Source organism: Oryzias melastigma, linkage group LG7 (assembly GCF_002922805.2).
Source record: "Oryzias melastigma strain HK-1 linkage group LG7, ASM292280v2, whole genome shotgun sequence".
Lineage (NCBI taxonomy): Eukaryota > Metazoa > Chordata > Actinopteri > Beloniformes > Adrianichthyidae > Oryzias > Oryzias melastigma.
The window spans coordinates 8,487,920-8,508,031 of NC_050518.1; the positions used below are offsets into that span (position 1 = coordinate 8,487,920).

The window sequence follows — 20,112 nt, forward strand, 5'->3', positions numbered from 1 at the left end:
AGGTTTTCTGCTGCATATTAAACATGGATACATAAATATGAACATGCAAAGAATATTACCGTCACTTTTTTCTGCATCGCAGTCCTGAGCATCAGTCGACATTGGCTCTCTTGAAGATGAGGAGGGTGTTGAGATTCCTAAAGATGTCACAGATTAAGTGGAGCGATCACAAAAACAGGAAACCAGAGGCTTCAGTGTTGAAGTGAAACTCACCCGTGCGGTCCCCATGAGCTTGTGGGGGATCACACCCCTCTTGCTTTAGAGGAAAACCACATTCCACCATGGAATCCTTGGTCTCAGCTACAGAGATAAACACAAAAGCAAAGTCTTGATCTTTTCTAAATAATGCATCACTAACACTTTGGAGCTTGTGGTGTTTAAGTTTGTGTTCTTACTGTCTGACGAGACGTTTCTGACAGCTGCTGGTAAAGAAGGGCGGACGGGGCACGCGCTCGGCCTCTGTCCAGGGACGACCATCACAGCTTTCTTACTGAAATCAATTAGTGTCTTCCCAAAGAAAGCCTCCTGTAGAAAAAAAAACAATTAATTCATTAAATGCTTAATAAACTCCAAAACGCCAACACCTTTTAGAGGAGCACATAGTGAGATCACAAACCTGCAGGTACGATGGAAACATGTCTTCCAGTTTGCCTCTCTTTCGGCCCCGGCGCTTCTTGGCTTGCTCCTCGCCCTCTGCTGCTTTAGGATCTAATATATTATCTATGTCAGGATGGGGGCCTGAACATAAAAAAACATGAAGTTCAAATTCTTATTTACCTAGTATTATCCTAAATTACTTAGATCAGTGGTACCCAACCATTTTTACATTATGGACCGGTTTAATGTCAGGCCATACTTTCAAGGACCAGCCTGAACGAAGCTGAAGTTTTCTTTTTTAGCTTCTAGTTTCTCGTAACTCGGTCGTTTCCTGCATTTTAGAAACTTCTGCGCATGTCAAAATGATTTATTCCGATCATACGTGTGGCGTATGTAAATGTTTGTAAAATCAAATAAAGTTTTTCAAAGTCCACGTACACAGTTCAATTCTAATCCGATCTTTGATCCGATTAAAGACATTTTGCATATGTACACGCAGCTAAAGGGCTCTTTTCTGCACAAACTTTCCAAATACTTTTTGCTTTTTGTTAGCTTGGGAGTTTCAACCTAGCGGTCGGGGAAGCCACTTTGAGAAAGTAGCATATATATTTGTGACACGTGACTGAGCAATTTGATATGTGACAATCGGAGATGGTGGAGAGAATTTTTTCCAAAATAAAACAAAAAAAAAAATGTAGGTCAGCAGCAATTGACCTACATTGCACATCTTATTTACATCTAGTATTTGAAAGCATTGGCGGATACATTCATTATTGAAAGATTATTTACTAAGTCAAAATATTAAGCTTTGATTAGTTTCATCCGGAGTGACTGAATATCTGTCTTGTTTGTTGTAATACACTCAAATCAGTGAGTAAAGCCTTAGATACATGACTAAAAATGATATTAATGAAGTAAAAAAAATGAGTATTTAATGAAGTAAATAAAGAACTACTAAATGCATAAATAAAAATGTGAATTAGAGTTGCTGCTACCAACCTTCTTCAATGGTTCGTTCTATTGGCTGTCCATCTAAAGTGGTCTCTCCAGCCAGCTGGGCAAAGAACTCCTTCTTCATCCTCGTGTGACATTTCCTTTGTCGCACCATGAAGCCTCCAATCCCTGATGCAATTTGAAAATAAACAATCTGTAAGCATTTTACGGGAGCTATTTTATGATTATTTGATGTGGTAGGCTTACCAGGCCTGTAAGGTTTCCTTTTTCTTTTTTTGCTGTCTTCCGTCTCCTCTGCTCCTTTGAGACCATCGCAGTCCGCCATGCCTTCTGTGCCTCCCTCGGCGCCTGCATCCCTGTCACCCCCCTCTCTTTCAGGACTCCCCGGATTGTCCAGTTTGGACTCGCATTCCATGGGTTCCCCGCAGCCTGGTAGATAAAGACAATTAAACGATCGATCCACATCGGAAACTTGGTCGGTATCCAATCAAAGCACAGAAAAAGTTCCAACCTTTTCCCTCCTCTCCATCTCCTTCAACTTCCCTTAGATCCATTCCGTCAGAACCTCCTTCACAACACAAAGTGCCGAGACGGGAGCGGCGCTGACGGCGCTTATGCAGAGGGGACATGGAGATGCTGCGGAGCAGGGACATGCCCGACTCGGTCAGCCACACGCCCTCTAACCGATAGAACTGGGGTTCTGGAACGTGACATCACAGAAAAAAAAGGCATTTTTAGCAAAACAGAATGAGAGTGACACCAGATTATAGATAAACATAATTCACTTACCCGGCTCCTTAATCTTTATTGAAGCCATAATGGCCGACTCCACTGTTGTGAACAAAGGTAAACGTTATAGAAGGAATGTATATGATAATTATAGCCCCTAAGCATTAAAATAAATCTGGGGCTCACCAGCTGGTTTTGGAGCATAAGGAGTGCAGGACGTGCACGCAAAGCCCTCATCAGACGCTTGTTCCACCTCATCCTCTGTATATAAGCTCTCACAAACAGCATGGACCCATCTGGAAGGAAGCAAATTCACAGCTATAAGTAAACCCTCAAAGAAAAAAAGGAAAAAAACGTATAAAAGAGATATTTTCCCTGCTGAATGCCCATACATCGATAATTCATGTACTGTAAAGCTACGTACACATCGAGCGTGTGACACACATGTAGCTCATTTTAATCACACTGGAGAATAAGGGAGGGACTTCTTCCTTTTATTTTTCTACTGTTTACTAGTGTATATTTGGCACCTACAGTTACAAGAGTGAACTTTAAGAGAACCAAATATGTCCAGCCAGAATACATCCTAATATTAGCCTACAAAGCTGAACCCAAATAAACAGTTTACTTTACATTTTGTCTGTGCAGTTGTGATTCTGAAAGCTTGACACCCACCGATCACAGTACTGACACTGCAGCAGCAGCTCTTCCTCCATGAAGTTTTCTCTGCAAACTGGACAAGTAACCAGGCTGGCACACGGACCACAGTGAGTGTAATTGTTCTGCCACTCACAGTGGAAACCTGGTGAGTTGGAACCACACTGGACACAGCACACGCACCTAGAAGGAAGGCGAAACCGTTCAACAAAAACATGCAGCCAAAATGCAAAAAGGGCAGTTCTAAAATCCGACATGAAATAAAAAATAAAACACACAAGCTTCTGAATTGCTCATGTAAAGTCGAAGCACAAGCATCCCAGTATTTTACATAATGTGCAAATTTGCATGTGTTCATTTTCATTTGACCCAATTCAAAGCTACAAGGCTGCATTTATTACATTACGGAGGGGAGGGGAGGTTACCATTTGCACTTCCAACCCCCCTTTGGTACAGTGTGCAGGGGTGGATCCAAGCAGTAAGTATGATAGCTGACATCGCAGTCGTCACACAGCAGCAGACGAGAAGGGTCGGAGGCCTCCCCGCACACCTCACAAACAATACATTCCAGACAGCGCCAGCCCTTACGCAGCATCGTCTTGGTGATCTGCACAAGAGACTTCCGTCAACCACTGAAGAAAAACACAGTCCTGCAGACTCAACTGAAGGGGATCTTACTTTGCTGTTCACACAGTAAGGGTGGTAACACTGAGCACACTGAGCACAAGCTAGCAGCTGCCCCTCCGCGCCCTTTCCGAAGCTGCCGCACACGACGCACATGTCCTGAAACAGAGGAGAGAGCCCGAGTCAAACAAACGCTTCATTTGCATTGCATAAAGTAGCAATGCAGTCACTTGCACAGCGAATGGATGCAGAAGAGTTTCCCACATAAATATTGTTCTGTTGGCAGCCCAGGTATGGAAGCAACTGATGGCAGTGTTTCCTGTCGCCTAGGCCTGAACACACCGCCCGACGCCAAATGTTTTTATTTCACTCTTTTGCCTAAATTTACATGTTTGTAAGCTGTTGTTATCCCGAACAGAATGTGCCCGGATTTGCCGTCGCCACATTGCTTTGGTCTTGACAGTTTTGCACTAACGTTTGGTCTGTCTGTTGCTCTCTGTGTTTGCACTTAACGTAATTACAGGCTAAAATGCTTTAAAAATAATGGTTATTCCACTGCGATATTGTATTGATTATGCCTTAGAAAAATAGAGTAGTATGCATTATAAAAGGGAGAGGAGCAAACAGTGATGGCGCTTAAACAAAGTACGACATGTACTTCTGCATCAGGAGATTACATTATTTTTAGAGGCAAAAAATAAATAAATATGTGAATGGATTGCCAAATGCTTGTATGTAGAGTTTTATAAATCCAGTTGGTCAGCTTAGTTCTGATGTTCAACGGGAAAGATGTCAAAACAAAGGCTGTACCTGCAGCAGGACAAATTTATCCGTGTTTGAGAAAAGAACTACGGTGTTCTGCATGGTGTCATCTTCTTCATCATCTTCCTCCTTACTTATTCCAGTGTCTGAGGTCATGCTTAGCTGTAAAACAGAGAAAAAAAAAGAGTTATGCTTTTTAGTAAGGTGGAATTACAGAAAAATAAGAATATATATGGCAGTTAATTAAACAGAATTGTTCTTAATGTTCTGCTGAGTGCTTTACAAGGATCTGAAATGGATCTAAATGGTAAGTTAATCTTACCAAGAAGGCATCAATGCAGGAAGCCATAGCTTTGAGACGGGACCTCCCACCACGCCCTCTGCCTGCACCACCACCGCGAGGTCGGCGCTTTCCAGGGAAACTACTGCTTCGACCCTATAAGTCATAAAATTCATATTAAATCAATGTAAAGTTGTGTTATTTTAAAAGGCAAACCAGGACATTAAATAATGTAAGCCTTTAAAGCCTACTGAGTTTCACCTGTTTGACCCTGGAGCGACCTGGAGATCCTCTACGCCTCGCCTTCTCTCGGTCACTTCTGAGCGGTTCAAACGGAAGCGAGTCGTCGGTCTCGGTGAGCAAGTTATCCCCATGAGAGCGGCTACCAGGAACGAGGCCGGGCTCCATGGAAAGCTGAAGATCGGGTTCTCCTGGAGAGCCCAGGAAGCCGCTGCTGCTCTCGTCTCCGTGGCTAATGCTGGACATTTCATCCAGTAACAGCTCGGATTTAACCTCATGAAGCTTTAAATCCACACCGTGTCTTTTAATTGACTCGTCGTCCTCTTCATCCTCCTCTTCCTCAGATTGAGGGGGTAAACTTCCTTCCATGTCCACAGCAGAGACTGCTTCCTGGGAGTCTACTAGATTAGGAGACTGGGAGCCTTGGTATAGACTTCTCTCCTGTGTGTAATTCATGGACAAAAGTTCCGGTTTGTCCGTTGATGAAGTTGGTGACTTGAAAGAACCTTTTCTAGATGGTTGCACTTCAGTCGTGTCCCCAGATTCACTATTTAGCAGCTCATGTGACGTTTCCTGCTTAACCATTGGAATAGTCTCTGGGTTTTCCTCCTCTGTCTCCATCTCATCTTCTCCAGGATCTGGATTTAATGCTGGTGTTGGTTTGAGGCCCTCATTCGACTCCACTTTGAGGCTGGTAGGAGCAGTGGCTGGATTGGTGTGGCTAAGAAGCTCTCCTGGTTTATCTTCAGCGGCAGGAAGACACGGCTCCGTTGTTGCACTCCCTAAGTTTGGGATTAAATACATGCGACAATAATGTTACATCTCCAGCAGAACATAAATCATAGCATGATAAAATGTGGTTATTAAATGTAATTTTCCTCACCTTCCGTTGTCACGCGTGGCTTCCTCTCCACTGTTCTGTCCTCAACATGTGGTTCTTTAATAGCTGAAGAATCCACCCCTTAAAAGATGTCAAACTTACTAAGTGTTCTTCTTAAACTACACACTTTACATGACTTTCTTGTAAGACTAAAAGTGAAAATTCAAACTTACCCAAATCCATAGGTGTCTCTTTTTCAGGCTCATCTCCTGACTGATCCGTTTCCAAGGTTCTTTTCTGTTCTGGCTTCTCTTTGACTAAATCCTCCTCGTCTTCAGTGACAGTGTCAGCACCTGTTTGGATTGTCGTCTCCTCGCTGGTCTGCACCTCCATCAAGCAGGGTTTAGCAACAGGCTGCTGATCCTCTTTGCAAAGCAGGCAAACAGCCTTGGCGTCGGAACTCTCCGTGAGAGAAGAACATTCGCTGTGCATCCATCTAAGAATTATAATTTTCAAAGGGTCAACACATATACCTGAACTTTAGGTAAAATGAATGAAGATGCAAAAAAGCTAACCTGTGACAGAGGCTGCAGCACTGGAGGCTGACAGGCGGGTTGTCAGATTTGCTGCAAACACAACAAACTGAGCTGCGGTGATGCTGGCAGCCCTCGCACAAGGTGTAGTTCTCAAACCACTGGGTCGTCCCGGGCAGCACCAGCCCACGAACACCACACTCCATACACACACGGCAACTCTGTCAAAACACAGATTTTAAATGAACTAAATGTTTTCTACCAACACATTTATATAAGCAGTTAAAAAGTATCTCTTCTTGTAAAATCAAGAAAACAAAAGCGGCTTACTCTGCATTTCCAGCGGTCAGTTGGAACAGAATCCATGGCTGGCTGAAGACAGAAGGTGTGGCACCCTTTCTCACAAGAATCACACACCAACATTTTGGAGTCTTCTCCTGGTTGCCTATATCAGGAATGCAAGCAATTACTAAAAACACTGTGCAAAGCATTGAGAGTTTTTAGAATTTAGAAGTACTTAGAATTCACAGACAGAACAAACCTGCAAGTCTGACACACTTTACACTCTGGACACTGCCATCCCGCTCGCAGAATTGGCGTGGCACCAGTGTCCAAGCAGGTTGCATGATAATGTAAGCCACAACCCGTGCAGAAAAGCAAGTCGGTCAGATCGCCTGCAGAGTCACACACTGCACACCAAGAATCCTCCCCAGCTGCAAACACAAATAGGTTTCACAAAGCGGAACGTCAATATTAAAAGGAACTTTTTGCACGTTTTTGTTCAAAGCACAAAATTTTCACAAGTCAAAGGGACAAAAAAAACAGGTATTTATTGTGTGGGATCTTCTGACCTAACTCCTCTGCCTTATTGATGTGCTCCGGGCAGAGAAGGAGTAACTCTTTCATAGACTGAAAGGATCCGCTGGCTGCAGAACACGGGAAGTGGTAGAATCGAGTGCAGCCCTCTATGTGGCATCGTATAGTTGCACCAAACCTTTTGCAATATTCACAAATCTGAAACAATAAGCAAGCAGAGGAATATTATAAAAGAGCAAGTTTTGGAATCACTAGTTTTATCTTTTATTCCAAGTCACACAGTAATAATCTTACTTGTTGAGTCCCTGAGATAATAGCCTTATCCACATTCTCCAGTTCCTCATTCTCCGTCAGGTTTACCCCCTCTGACCACGCTGCACACCAATGATGAACCCAACAACCCCCTGTTGAAGATAAAACAAAACATCAGTGTTTCATTTAAAAAAAAATGAGGCAAATGGGTCTGAAAAAAAAAAAACATGTCTTCAGTTTAACCTGAGTCATCAAGGAGCGCTCTCAGACAAGGAGAGTCAGAAAATCCAATGGAAGACAGGTCATCATTTCCGGGCTTTGGCAGCTGGGAAGCTGATCTCTTGTGGGCTGGCCGCTCAAACGGCAGCTCAAAATATCTCAGTTCCCGCTGTCCATGTAAGCTGCGCTCCAAACAGTTACAAAGCGCACAGACACGGATACTCTCCCTGTATGAGTACACAAATGAGTTGAAATGAATCGTTCAATAGGAGAAGTTGGTCAATTAGATAATGCAAAGACCACCTTAGAAATTCGAATGTAAAGGACAAACTCACAAAGATGAGGCAGAAGAGACGTCAGACTCATCATGAGCTGCAGAGCCTTTGGACAACTCCTCAGGTAAGACAGGCTGCTTTGCAGAAGCACTATCATCAGCTAGAAATTTGGAAAGAAAAAAAAGAAAAATTACCTTTTGTAGCTGTTTAGTTTCTTTGTTTAACCCGTCTAGCAAGCACTATTACAAGTTAATTAAATGCATTTACCTGCTGGTTCAGAGTCATTTTCTTCGCAGTTTGATTTCTGCTCATCCATTCCCTGCGCTCGCTTTGATCTCTGTGACAGAGATCTGAAATAAAATGGAAAAAGAATAAACACATCAGATCAATCTGTGAACTCCATTCTTAAGGAAAACATTTTCTTATTGAATAAGACAGTCGTTTGTTTATGTTATGATTAAAATATATATAGTTTAAAAAATGTTGCCATTTGTACTTTTTTAAGGAAATATTTTGTCCTTTTGCAGTATTCTGTTCATAGTTGAACATGTGAACAACTCTTTTTTTATTAAATAACCTTAAGGAGGGACAAACCAAACACAAACTTCCAAAGCAATCTGGGAATAATGCTAAACTCTTTAAAATCGAACCCAATAACGCGTCAAATAAAATGGCAGCTCTACATATTTACTTTAGATTAAATCCTATGTTCGGACGATGATAGTGGAAATGAAATCGAGCTTTAACGCAAACTCAATAAGTAAGCGCGAAGGTTACGTGCGACCGACCGCTCGGAAATCGCTTTAAATATTCAAACCATTTACCAAGCAATGCATAATCCAAATAGTTGAGGTCGTTGGGGTCAAAAACCGGTGAACTATACAACTATCATGATATTTTTCTAAATAAAACAACCACAAATCGGGATACACAAAGGAAATTCAACTTCCGTATGTACAGCTTCCTGTTGCAGCAGGGCTCCCTTCGGGCAGAACCTCGTCGAAGGCAACACAGTTCCGCTACAAGATTTGTGCGAGCGACCAAATATGGATAAATAACAACTGTATGTGTGAACACGAGACTGGTTTTTATCAACACATATCATTTTTTTTTTCTTTTTTTATCATTCATTTAAGGCCTCATAACAGCCACCATATGAGTGGATTCGCGGGTACTCTCCGTGGTGCACTTACAGCCTCGCCAGTATTTGTTTACATGGTTGTAAATCCCGTATGTAATCCCGAAAGTGAAAAAAAGAGAAAGAAAACAAGCTACCTTCCTTTGAACACATTTTAGAGATTACATTGTGGCTTCTCTTTAAAAATAAAAACATGCATATTTGTCAATTATTAGAAACAAAGGACAAAAATGAGGACATTAACATAGATTTTTAACCAAACAAAGCAAAGTTGAAGCATAAGATTTAGTCCATATGTTTTGATCATTGGCAAGAGTATGAGTATTTAAGCATAGCATGATATATGTGAATGGAAAGTAAGTTGAATCAGATTTGAAGCATGATTTGGTGAAAAAACATAAAATATTTAAGCCTTACAAAATGAGCTAGTTAGAAACTGCACTGGAGTAAGTAGACCATTGGCATCAAATTATTAAAATATGCAGAAATTAGATCTAGAGTAGAAAATTTAATATTCTATAGAGCACATAAAGTATTCATTTGCTGTCTTCGTTCATACTGTAAATTGCCACGGTAATACTGTGCACAAAAGCACGAATACAATATATTAAATGTGTTGAAAATGAAACCAAAATGGCGCAACATACATTAGGAATGTTTTAAATATATTTTTTACAATGATCAAATGTTTGGGTGACGGCTTATTTAATATGATTGTTCTAACATTATGCGTTTGTGTCCTCAAGCTCATCTATCTTATTTACATACATTAAATGTAAACATGTCCTGAAAATATTTTTAGCCCCCCAAAATTGACGCTATTAGCACGCTACATCCTAGTAGTTAGTGTTGCAACCTTACACAGTATTTATGAGAGTTAAGACTTCAATGTTAAAATCCTCTTTGCTTGTTTTTGTTTTGTACCAACACTCGTCGTGATGCGTTTAAGTGCCAATGTTAAATTTGAGGATTTTACATCCAAATAAAGTCCGCGCTAAGCAATGTTTCTTAATGTAAACATCAACTTCAAGGGGGTTATTCAAACCAGCAAATAGACATGTCCATGTTACTGGCGACAAGCTGGTATTGAAATGCTAACAACTACATACAGTGACGTAGCATCAAAGTACAACGAAGAGATAAGACTGCATGTAATAATTCACACGGGAACGCGTTCTTTTCAAAAGTGTCAGATGGTCAAACGGTGGACCAAAACGTCGATAGAGTTAACGCGAAACAACTACAAGTAAACGCAGAAGTAATTTAGCTAGCGCTCCAGCAACTAGATACCCCCCTCATTTGGTCCAGACGAGTAGTTAAATGCTACCAATGGCAGAGCTAACAGCCGGTCTAAGGTCAGTCCTGATGTCTTAAGGCATGTACGATGCAAAGAAAAGTTCAGAAATGTCGTAAATGTGGCCGCTCACCTCACAAAAACGGTATCGTCTCCTCGTGCATCAGCAAAATCCAAAGAGCCCCACAAAGTCCAGAATTGCGGATGGTCGCTTCATTTTAAGTACCGGACTAACGCTTCGGTTAGCCGGTTGCCGTGGGAGTGGGGGAAGTGCACGGTGGCGGAAGGCAAAGGCTGTGCTAGCTCTTCAACCAGATGGACAGTCAGTCACCAACCGAACCGACGACCGGCGCTCAGTATCAAGTGGTTATACGGCGTCGGGAAGATGTTAAGCACAAACACATGTCGAAAAGCCAGTCCCCAAAAATCGTTTCCCGGCTTCATGCAATGGCTCCGTGGTAGTGAATGTAGCTTGAATGCTAACATCAGTTAGCTTTGGTGCTGTTCTGGAATCTCACTGGCGAGGTCGTAGAAGCAAGTTTGCACTCAATTGGGTAAATCACAATCCTAGACTTTGTAGGCAAGCGGAGAAAACACACGTTTCTTTGAGTTGTGACCGGCAGCATACTTTTCATCGACAAACATTTGCAGCTAAAGTTTGCATGGGTACCCTTGTATGGGTCACTAGCATCTCTTCTTCACTTGGTTAAACTGCGCTGCGTCCCCGCTCGGTTGTTCCGCTAAGTTGCTAGCCAGTGCTAGCCGTGTTAGGCAATAAACAACTACGTCAAAATAAAACACAAGTCGTGTAAAATGAACAAAGGCAAACTGTGTGTGTTCTTTTTTCAAACCCAAACGTGAAAACGCCGTTCATTTTCGGCTAATCTCTAAACTCCTCTGTGATAATTACACAGTGTACATTAAAGCGTTTCAATCTGGCGAATGCGAGCAGTAAATGATGGTGGATGCTAAATATTAGGTCATTAGATTTTCGGATCAACGGAAGCCATTTTTATTAGATTGTTATTATTGGAAGGCTGTCAGGGAGCGCTTCGACTGCTCAGCTGCGTTTGAATTTCGACGTTTTTTGCTTTATTTTCATTAATACATTTGTACTTCTTTAACTATTCTCCGATAGCAACCGCGTAATAATCTGCTGCGTGCACATTTAATGGTCGCAATCTTGCAAAAATCCAACATTTAATCTATTTTCCTGTGAGTTTTGAGATTTTACTTTTTATTTAAGTCATTTAGGTTCCATTACTGCATTCAAGAAATTCCATATTCTCACATTTTAATTGAAAGAACAAGATTTGATTTTGAATTCCTCCATAGTTAGTTTGCTTTTTAGGGCAAAACTGTCAAAAACCTCTCAGGAAGGAACCACTCCAATGAAAAGTGTTTTCTGGTGTTTTAACATGTGCATTTTTCTGATAGGGGAATATATATATGTATATATCTTAAATTGCATTTCTGAGTATTTCTTTATTTGAAAATTGCAGTTTGAAAAATATTGTTTTTGCGATGTAGAAAATATGCTCTCTGGTCCGCTCCATTAGGATGCATCCACTTGCAGACAAATAGATCCATGAACGTCTTTGCTTTCCTCATCTGAACTGGCATCTGGCTCAAAACCATACAGCTGGATTGCTCACCAATATTGCTCACCATTTTTGTTGCGCTGTTAATGTTAGGTTGGGGTTGTAAAGGGCTGTAAGCTAGTGGGAGAACCGGTGAGGGCGGGGTTGCTCCACGCCATTGACTGTTTATATTGAACTGGACCGAGGCGGAGTGACATCACCCATAGAAAAATATTTTACCTCCAGCTTCAGCAAAATGAAGGGGTTTTTTTTTTTCAGAATACGGACGTCACCATGTTGGAGCCAGACGACAGTGATTGGTCCAGGTCAGACTGAGTCAATGTTTCTATGGCAACTAGTGTCGCCAATCATGAGTAACCTTCAGTCCCCTTCCACTGAAAGTGGGTTCAGGAGAATCTCTCAATTAAACCTTAAAGGTGGGGGACACGAACATCACATACTTTTACTGTGGTATCTGATTGGTCAGTTTATAACTTGAATTACTTTCAATAAAGAAAAAAAAGGATTATCAAGAAGCTTAAAAAAGGTATCAGAAAAAATGGTTATTCTGACAAATATATGACAGAGTCTATGAGATTTCAGCTTCTTGGAGCCAACAGATACTTCCTGTTAGGGGGGTGTGGGGAGGGGGGTCACTGTCCAGTTTTCTATATACAGTCCGCACCAACATTCCCATCCAAAATTCAAGAGGTGAATTTCTAACAAACTCCTGCCCCTCTGGAGAAATCATGTCCTGGAAATCAATATTTTTTTTAATTTTGGATAAACACTTTTAAAAGGTGATCGAAGTGAGTCTATAAAAAAAAACAAAAACAAAAACAATATTTTAGGAATTCATCCTAAAAATATCAGCACAGACTTGCTATCATTTTTCTACTTTTAGGCATTTGACACAAATTAATTTCACAGTTTTATTTCTACAGTGTCAAAATCTATAGTGACCAAAGCAACAACCTCCTCCTGTTGTCTTTTACTAAATCCACAGTAATAAATAAATAAATAAATATCCAAAGGCCTGGGGCGGTACAGCCTCTACAGCAGCTTTAATGTCATTGGAGTGATCCTATGAACTTACCGAAAATTAGGTTGGGTAACCATTGCAAGAAGGTCATAGAATGAATCCATATCAGGTCTTGACATACCTCAGAAAAGAGCACTTATCTGTACTTGGATGTAAGTGTTGAAAGAGAAGAGCTTCTACTAAATACCTCAAATATGGAGAGAATTTAGGCGATAACACGTTGAAATCTTCCACGTCTTGCTGTTATACGTAGAGGAGCGTTAAAGAAATGTCACATGAGGTTCATACTTGCACAAGAACATCTAGTTGGTACAAAACATCTACTTTTATTATTTTTTGTAAACATTTGTAACTAATAATAAAGAAACTACATGATTTTTATACAGTAACCAGTTCTGTTTTTAGAGCTGTTTTCATACGTTTCCTCCAGAAATATTCATTCAAACGTGCATATGACTAATCTTTCAAACTGACAGAGAACAGAAAGACAAAAAATAGCTTCATTTCTGTCATCTGTGGAGGTTTTTATCAGATAAAAACACTTAACTGCATCTGTGTGTAGAGGAAGTGAGGATCTACCTTCCCCCTTCAGGAAGTCAGGCCCTTTGATTTCATGAAATATGATTATGCTTTGTTTTATTTGACCGCAGTGTCAGAGACTGGCTTTACCTGAGTGTGGGGTGAGCGTGTTTTAATTTTGAAAACAGGTTATTACTGCTCCAACCGGCAGGATTACTTAACTCTCCATTCAGCTTTAGGAAAATTGGATTAGATTTTGGGGGGCTGAGACCAGTTTAGAAAGCAGCTGTTGATTGGCCAGTGGATGTAAATAGAGGCTGGTTTTATGAGACCAGGCTGCTCCTATTGGTCAACCACTGAAGCCAGTGCTTTCCCATCTGGCTCCTGTGTTTTATTAAGATAATCCTCTAGAATACCTTCACAGATGTTGCACAAACCAAAGGAGAACACACATTGTTTTTATATTTGTTATAGATTTGTAATAAAACCTCAAGAGCATAAATAAAATAAAATAATAACTTAGTCAATCGATTGGTAATCGATTATCTTAATATTATAGCGTTTTTCATTCAGTTTATTGATTTTTGACACAGCTTTGAAATAATTTTAGTAAATATTTGTTTGTTTTCTGTGTTTTTGGAGGCAATCTTTAATTATAAATAAAATACTGCCACACTATTCTTAAATATAACCAAGAAAACTACATATATTTAATGTTTAATTGTTGGTATCATACATTAAATGAGTATTTATCCCTCACATTTCATGAATTTCATTGGTTTACAATTACAATTTTGGGAGTGTTGCATTTTCAGATCCTCCGCTAGAGGGCGCAGGAGTTTATACTTCTCAGTCAAACTTTTAAGACTTTAGAACTTTAAACATATATTAAAAGGTTGTTGTTTTGCTTTAAATGTAAATGAAATTTGGAGTGTGTGTGAGACATAGAACAAAAGTAACAAAGGATGAGTGTGATACTTAAAAAAGCAATCAGCCCCCTCTGACTTTCTAAAAAAAAAACCTTCAAGCTAATGAGGTGAAAAGGTCTGAAAATGTCAAAGTGGAGCGAAAGTGAGGCGAATATTAAGTAAGTCTGGGCTTTTCATTAACTTGTAAACTTTTAGATTAGCCACTGGGAAATAGTTGCACTCTGCTACATGCACACGTGAGCTGTCCACCAAACAAGAACTCCTTGTCCCTAAAGAAGCTTCAATCATATTTTTTTCAGGAAAATAAGTGAATTTACAGCTTGAAGAAAAAGTGGTTATTTGGTTGAATAAAATTATATTTTTATTTGTTTTATAACATAACACCAAGTCAGTGCATACAGTAAAAGTAGTGTATTTATATAAAAAATGTAACATATATGAATATATTATTCAGAAAGTACAAAAATAAAGATTCTGTTGCTGTAGAAATTCATTCTTTTTCCATTTAAACAATCCTCTTTTTAAGTGAGATACTTTCAAGAAATGTGTCGTGAACGGTGATTGTCTGACAAACTGTTTTGACATCATAATGTTAGCAGGTTTTTTTACTATAATAGATTAAAGTTCTATTGTTTCAGGCTGTTAAGGGTAGAATAAATTGGAGTCTAACAGGACACATGCAAACCTGTACAGTAACCGAGCATACCAGTGAATTTCGGACTCACGCTTCGCTTGAATTTCCACCCTGAAAGTTTCAGTGAGATTTTTCTGTGTGTGTATAAAACCTTCATTTATAATTCTTTTCTTTATGCTCAAAGTGCTAAAATGTGACTTAGTGTTTGTTAGAGTTATTGGACCAGTCGTGGTTTGATCTGCTGCTTCTGCCCAAAGTAGCTCCGTCAAGGAATAAAAGAGCCTCAGAGGTCCAAACGCCCAGTGTGCAAGTCTGTGATCCTCCACCAGTGCATAGCTGGAGACCAGCACCCTGTCAACAAACAAGGTTCCAGCTTCTGTCAAGGGCGCGTACACTCCCACACTTTCTGCAACTGAGACCGAGACGATCCGGGACGGCTGCGTTTGACTGTCTGCTGTACTGATGAGGACGCAGTCTCCTGTTTTGGCCCTGCTAGCAAAACGAGCCTGGTACTCGCTAATGTCGTGTCCGCAGTCGGGGGCTAAAAAGACTAAATGATGCGGAGTGAGGACCAGCGTGTACCCCTCTTTGGTCTCCAGGGACAGAAACGTAGACAGGCTTTCCTGGTCCTGGTGCAGAAAGGAAAGGACTGGGGTGTACACGACCTGACCCGTTTCAGACAAGGCCATGACCCTGTCACCGGGAGCCAGTGAGGACAAACTCTTCTGCTTCCCACCAGCAAGAGTAACCCGGGCCCAGCCTGGAAAACAGCCACCTCTCTCCACAGCAACAGAATGATCTGCAGGAGGACGAGCAGAAAAAAATCACTAAAACAGATTGCCTTGAATTATTGAATGTGCTATTCTTAAACTTACCAGCCTTTACTGAACAATGAATGTGGTACTTGGACTCATAGTGGACCCAGTCGAAGCCGGCCTCTACCGCCAGCTGGGCCAAAAGGCCGTACTTCTCGGTTTCCCTGTCATCAGTGGTTATATCCACAGCCCGGCCTTCATAGTGAAGAGAGCCTTGAGGGTGGTGACCATCTTCATCCCAGGCCTCTGTCACACGCAAGTGAACCCCAGGCCACTGGTTCATCACTGCAATGGCCAGCCGGTTCAGGCAGTCCTTACATCGCTGGAACAGAGAGAGCAGCAGACGGCTCCAGTTTGGCACATAATAACACAAGACGAAACAGTGCAGAAACACCTCAAATTTACACATTTGGTTTCTGGAAGGTGTACTTTACCCTCCCAATTGATTCTGCAGGGTTTATTCTAGTAAGACATCATTTAAGATTTCAAAAAAATGAATTTATATTATAGAAAAAAACATGAATTTTAGCTTTTGTTTGTTTTTGTGGTTACAAAATAAGGATTTTTAGGAACTGAAATAACAAACATTCATTATTTTTTAGACTCATAAAGACTTTTGGGTGTAGATTTTGATGTCTTTATTCAGTTTATTTGACTACTATTTTACAAGTTAAGGGTGTGTTTCTGGTTTCTATTCATAGCACAGGGTTTATTAGAAGGTCAGATTTTCTTTTGTGGTTTTTTTTTAGCCTTTTTAAAATGTATTTAAGGCCAATCCTCCCATCTTTGGACACAGGAGATGGTATCCATCCTGTGACGGCTAGATTCTGCTAATCTTAATAGGAAAGTGCACCTTACAGACTGCTGTCAGGAACACTCAGCAGAAGATGACCGCCGTTCCTCAACGCCCTCATTGGCTCTCGCCCTAAGACCTTTTGTCTGCTGGCATCCAAACACAACTTCTCCGCTCCGTTAAAGTCTGCCTCAACCTTACTCAAACAATCAGACTGCAAGAACTGGCCTACTGTAGCCAGTTTTGTGCATTCTTTGGCCTTTTCAACAGGGTGACAGAATAATCAAGGCCATTCTCTGCCTTTCCAGATTGTTCCAGGCTTGAGTTACTTGCTTTCACCCCAGGGACATTTGATCAAATATGCGCGCAGTGACTCTTAACACCCCCGTGGGCCATAATGTTACAAACTGTGTCAGCATTGTCGCAAAAGCGCCGAGCTGGAGAAGAAAACAATCTGAGGTGATGCAGTCGTCTTCTCCTGTGTGCGTTTGCCACTTGCGGCCGGCAGCGCAGCAGACATTTGCAACCTGACGGCGGGGAAAGTGAAAGAGAGAAGAACGTGTGAGCAGGAGAACAGCGCAGAGGGTTGAAAGGATAGACCAGGGCAGAGGGGAAGAATGTATGGGCACGGACTTGGGAATGTGACAGCAAGAGTGAAGGACAGAAAACAAACTGGGTACATTTCTCCCGCAGTGTCATTGAAGAGAGGCGCTTCATTGTCACAACTACAATAGTTGCCTTTCCAACGGTGCCATTACTTCAGCAGGCGGGAATTTTGTATAGGCGACCCTTTGGAGTCACCAAACGACGCACAAAGAGCGTCTTTCACATCTGGGCAAAAAAACAGGCACACATATGAGGGCACACATGTACAACTACAGATTTCCATCAATTACAATCACTCTGGGAGTGAAAGGAACACAGATTTGAGCGCCGAACAATCACAATCATTGCTGAGCTGATGGATGTTGGGGAAAAGACAGATTTGGAGTGTTCAGGACACCTATGTGGCTCTATCTGAGCCGATCCTGTGAATGGCTTTAATTCTAGTAAAAGATTAAAAGAGTTCTAGTTGAGAGACTCTGGTTCTTTAGGGGCGGTGTTTGTCTCTGGAAAGGGAGGCAAAGTTTGGTTAAAACTTACACAGGCTGTGTTGAATATTTGTTTCATTTAGGAGCCAAGCAAAGGCAGGTAAGTGTAGAAACAATGAAGGAAATAGTGAAATAATATGAAATAAAGTAAAATAAAAGACAGAATTTGTGGAGAAGAAAGCTTCTTTTAGTTGAGCAGATTCTCCATCACCTGGGTTGTCACAGAAGTGAATGGAAATTAAAGATCCCCTGTTCTCACCTTAGTCATGAGGCGGTCTGCGTCGGTGTTCTCCTCATCTTTGAAGACAATATCTGGATTGTAGTTGCACACCAGTTCATTGAAGCGCTCGGAGTCGCGTGTGATCTTGCCCTCTGCTCTCCCACTGGCCCCGAGGTTGTTTTCCGAGAAGTTTGGGAAAAACTGCTTGTAGTGCATGGCTGTGAGTTTCCTGGGCCTGGAGCGGATGCCATAGCCAGGGCCCGGTCCGCATCCCTGAACCAGCCATGCACAGGTCCACACAGCAAGCAGACAAGGCTGAACCCGACGGGCCCACCAGAACTGCTTCATTGAGGAGGATGAGGGCTCTGAGGACTCAGAGGATCCAGGTTTGGGATTGCAACTGAATGATGGTCAAATTTTGGTCCATTCCAATTCATTGATTATTGATGCTGATTTTTTTTTTCCTTTTTTTAATGGTAAAAAGTTACAGATTGAAGTTTCTGACCAATTTGACACATTTTGTTATTTTATATGAATTTAAATGTATTTCATGTGTTGATTATAAAAGACAAAAACTTTTCAAGAAATGATCTGATTGGCTGAACTGTTTTAGAAGTTTGGCATCACTTGCTGGGGAAAAAAAACATGCTCAGTATTAGTTTCAGTGAAACTGTGGACTTCCTGTGTCCTCTAGAAGTCCCTGCACGGCGACAGGTGGACGCTTCTGCTCACTTACCGCTTCTGTCTCCGCGCACTTTCCCTCCAAGCGCGCACTGAAAGCCAGATAGCTCCAAACTCCAAAAGGCGCAGCCGCTGCGCTCTGAGATTCCCGGTACATCAGGTAAAGCTCCGCTCTCACGACGACTGCTCCTTTAATTTTCTCCTCTGTCTTCGCCTTCTGACGCGTCCCCGCGCTCCTGACCACCTTGCACCGGCCATTGGGTCTTATTAGACAAGATTGCCCTCCCTTCCTCTGCGCGCTCCCACCGCGACAGCACACGCCTCCAATTCAGCCATACAAAGAGCATATGATGCTCTCACAATGACCCCAACCACCTCCAGCTATTCAGCTACTATTTTGGGCCAGATGACACTTTCATCTGTTTGGGCTTTAAAATCTATTTCAATTATTAGAAAACATTTAAGTGTCTCATGTACTTGGAAGTAGCACATCCTTGTTTTGTCTACATCTCCCACCCCTCTGAGTCACACTCTTGTGTTATAATCAGGCAGAGTTGAAGGACGTAAGATTGAGCACAAGTGTCCAGCCTTGACACTTCTGACCATGACTTATACAGTGCAGCCTTTCCTGTCTTTAGGGAACAAGCGTGACCCTCCCCGGACCCCTCTTGATACCCACTAACCCCTCCGAGACCTTTTTTACTGGAAACACCCCTCAGGGCACACCATTTTTTATTTTTATCCAGCTCAAAACAATAGCTGGGAGACACATAGAGTGTCAGATAATACTAGCAGAAGGGAGAGTGTAAAGGGTGGGACGCAATCATGCAAGGAAGCTTAAATTAATGGCTGATTAAAGGTCAGAGTGCAACCATGCTATCTGTTACTTGATTTTTTAATAATTTAAAAAAAAATATACATTTTTGATCATTTCTCTTTACATATTGATGCACTGGAGGTCACTGAGCTCCACACAAGTTTTGTGGTAAGTCAACTTTCCAGATGATCCCAGGATGTTGTGAGGAGGGGTTGCACCCAAAGCTGCATCTTCCTGTCCTTACGGTAAACACGGAGGAGGGTTCAATCTCCTTCCAGCCTCGCAGATGAGAGATGTCAGCCTTCGTAACAAATGCAGGGAATGACTCAATCAAAAAAAGCAACAAACACTTTGGTATCTACAATGACCCACGCCGACGTTTCTCTTCAAAGGCATTCAGGACAAAAAGATTTCCATCAGGCATAAAAGGGAAAGGAAGGAAACGGACATCTGTGGGTTTGAGATGGAAATAAAGTCATTATTAGTTTTTATTTTGGTGCCCCTGTCCGCCTCCCTCCCCCTGACTCTCAGCCCTTTACTCCCCCATTTCAGGATGGGAGTACATGGCTGGGTGAATGGTTTGGTTTCCTGCAATGCCTCAGCACTGAAAATGAGACCTTTCCTGCTGGAGTTAGCCCCGCCTCCCAGCCGGTTTTTGAACGTGTTCACCTGCGCTGATGTTCAAACACCGGATGAACCTGCAGATTGCACTTTCTTTGATTTGTAGAGTCGTTAATGACTTACAGAAACACTAATAACTCACTCATAACTTGCAAGCCAGTGTTCTCCTCAGAGTGCAGT

At 41.7% G+C, this 20,112-nt stretch overlaps 2 protein-coding genes across 5 annotated transcripts in view; both read right to left on the minus strand.

Annotated features, from left to right (window-relative positions):
* The window catches only part of kmt2d (lysine (K)-specific methyltransferase 2D), a 31,417-nt gene extending 20,232 nt beyond the window's left edge, over window positions 1-11,185 (minus strand). Inside the window, exons 1-26 of one of the 4 annotated variants that reach the window (XM_024293257.2) lie at window positions 10,324-11,185; window positions 8,026-8,108; window positions 7,819-7,918; window positions 7,508-7,710; window positions 7,307-7,416; window positions 7,048-7,210; window positions 6,738-6,909; window positions 6,527-6,641; window positions 6,239-6,417; window positions 5,897-6,159; window positions 5,727-5,804; window positions 4,865-5,625; window positions 4,646-4,759; window positions 4,372-4,485; window positions 3,616-3,720; window positions 3,363-3,544; window positions 2,956-3,120; window positions 2,467-2,576; window positions 2,341-2,382; window positions 2,063-2,251; window positions 1,798-1,980; window positions 1,597-1,719; window positions 617-708; window positions 396-525; window positions 214-300; window positions 60-137 (exon numbers count right to left, since the gene is read on the minus strand). In XM_024293257.2, coding sequence (XP_024149025.1) covers window positions 60-137; window positions 214-300; window positions 396-525; window positions 617-708; window positions 1,597-1,719; window positions 1,798-1,980; window positions 2,063-2,251; window positions 2,341-2,382; window positions 2,467-2,576; window positions 2,956-3,120; window positions 3,363-3,544; window positions 3,616-3,720; window positions 4,372-4,485; window positions 4,646-4,759; window positions 4,865-5,625; window positions 5,727-5,804; window positions 5,897-6,159; window positions 6,239-6,417; window positions 6,527-6,641; window positions 6,738-6,909; window positions 7,048-7,210; window positions 7,307-7,416; window positions 7,508-7,710; window positions 7,819-7,918; window positions 8,026-8,074 — 3,907 coding nt within the window. In that variant the 5' untranslated portion in view covers window positions 8,075-8,108; window positions 10,324-11,185. Of the gene's footprint in view, window positions 1-59; window positions 138-213; window positions 301-395; window positions 526-616; window positions 739-1,596; window positions 1,720-1,797; window positions 1,981-2,062; window positions 2,252-2,340; window positions 2,383-2,466; window positions 2,577-2,955; window positions 3,121-3,362; window positions 3,545-3,615; window positions 3,721-4,371; window positions 4,486-4,645; window positions 4,760-4,864; window positions 5,626-5,726; window positions 5,805-5,896; window positions 6,160-6,238; window positions 6,418-6,526; window positions 6,642-6,737; window positions 6,910-7,047; window positions 7,211-7,306; window positions 7,417-7,507; window positions 7,711-7,818; window positions 7,919-8,025; window positions 8,109-8,582; window positions 9,274-10,323 lie in introns of those variants that run through there. The other 3 variants (XM_024293255.2, XM_024293256.2, XM_024293260.2) reach the window with 3 other exon arrangements.
* A 2,963-nt stretch (window positions 11,186-14,148) lies between these two features.
* Window positions 14,149-19,152, minus strand: dhh (desert hedgehog signaling molecule). Its single transcript, XM_024293048.2, has 4 exons — window positions 18,550-19,152; window positions 17,853-18,443; window positions 15,770-16,031; window positions 14,149-15,693 (listed from the first exon to the last, which is right to left on the minus strand). The coding sequence occupies exons 2-4, from the start codon at window positions 18,159-18,161 to the stop codon at window positions 14,903-14,905; spliced, it is 1,362 nt and encodes a 453-aa protein (XP_024148816.1). The 5' UTR covers window positions 18,162-18,443; window positions 18,550-19,152; the 3' UTR covers window positions 14,149-14,902.
* Window positions 19,153-20,112: the final 960 nt, after the last annotated feature.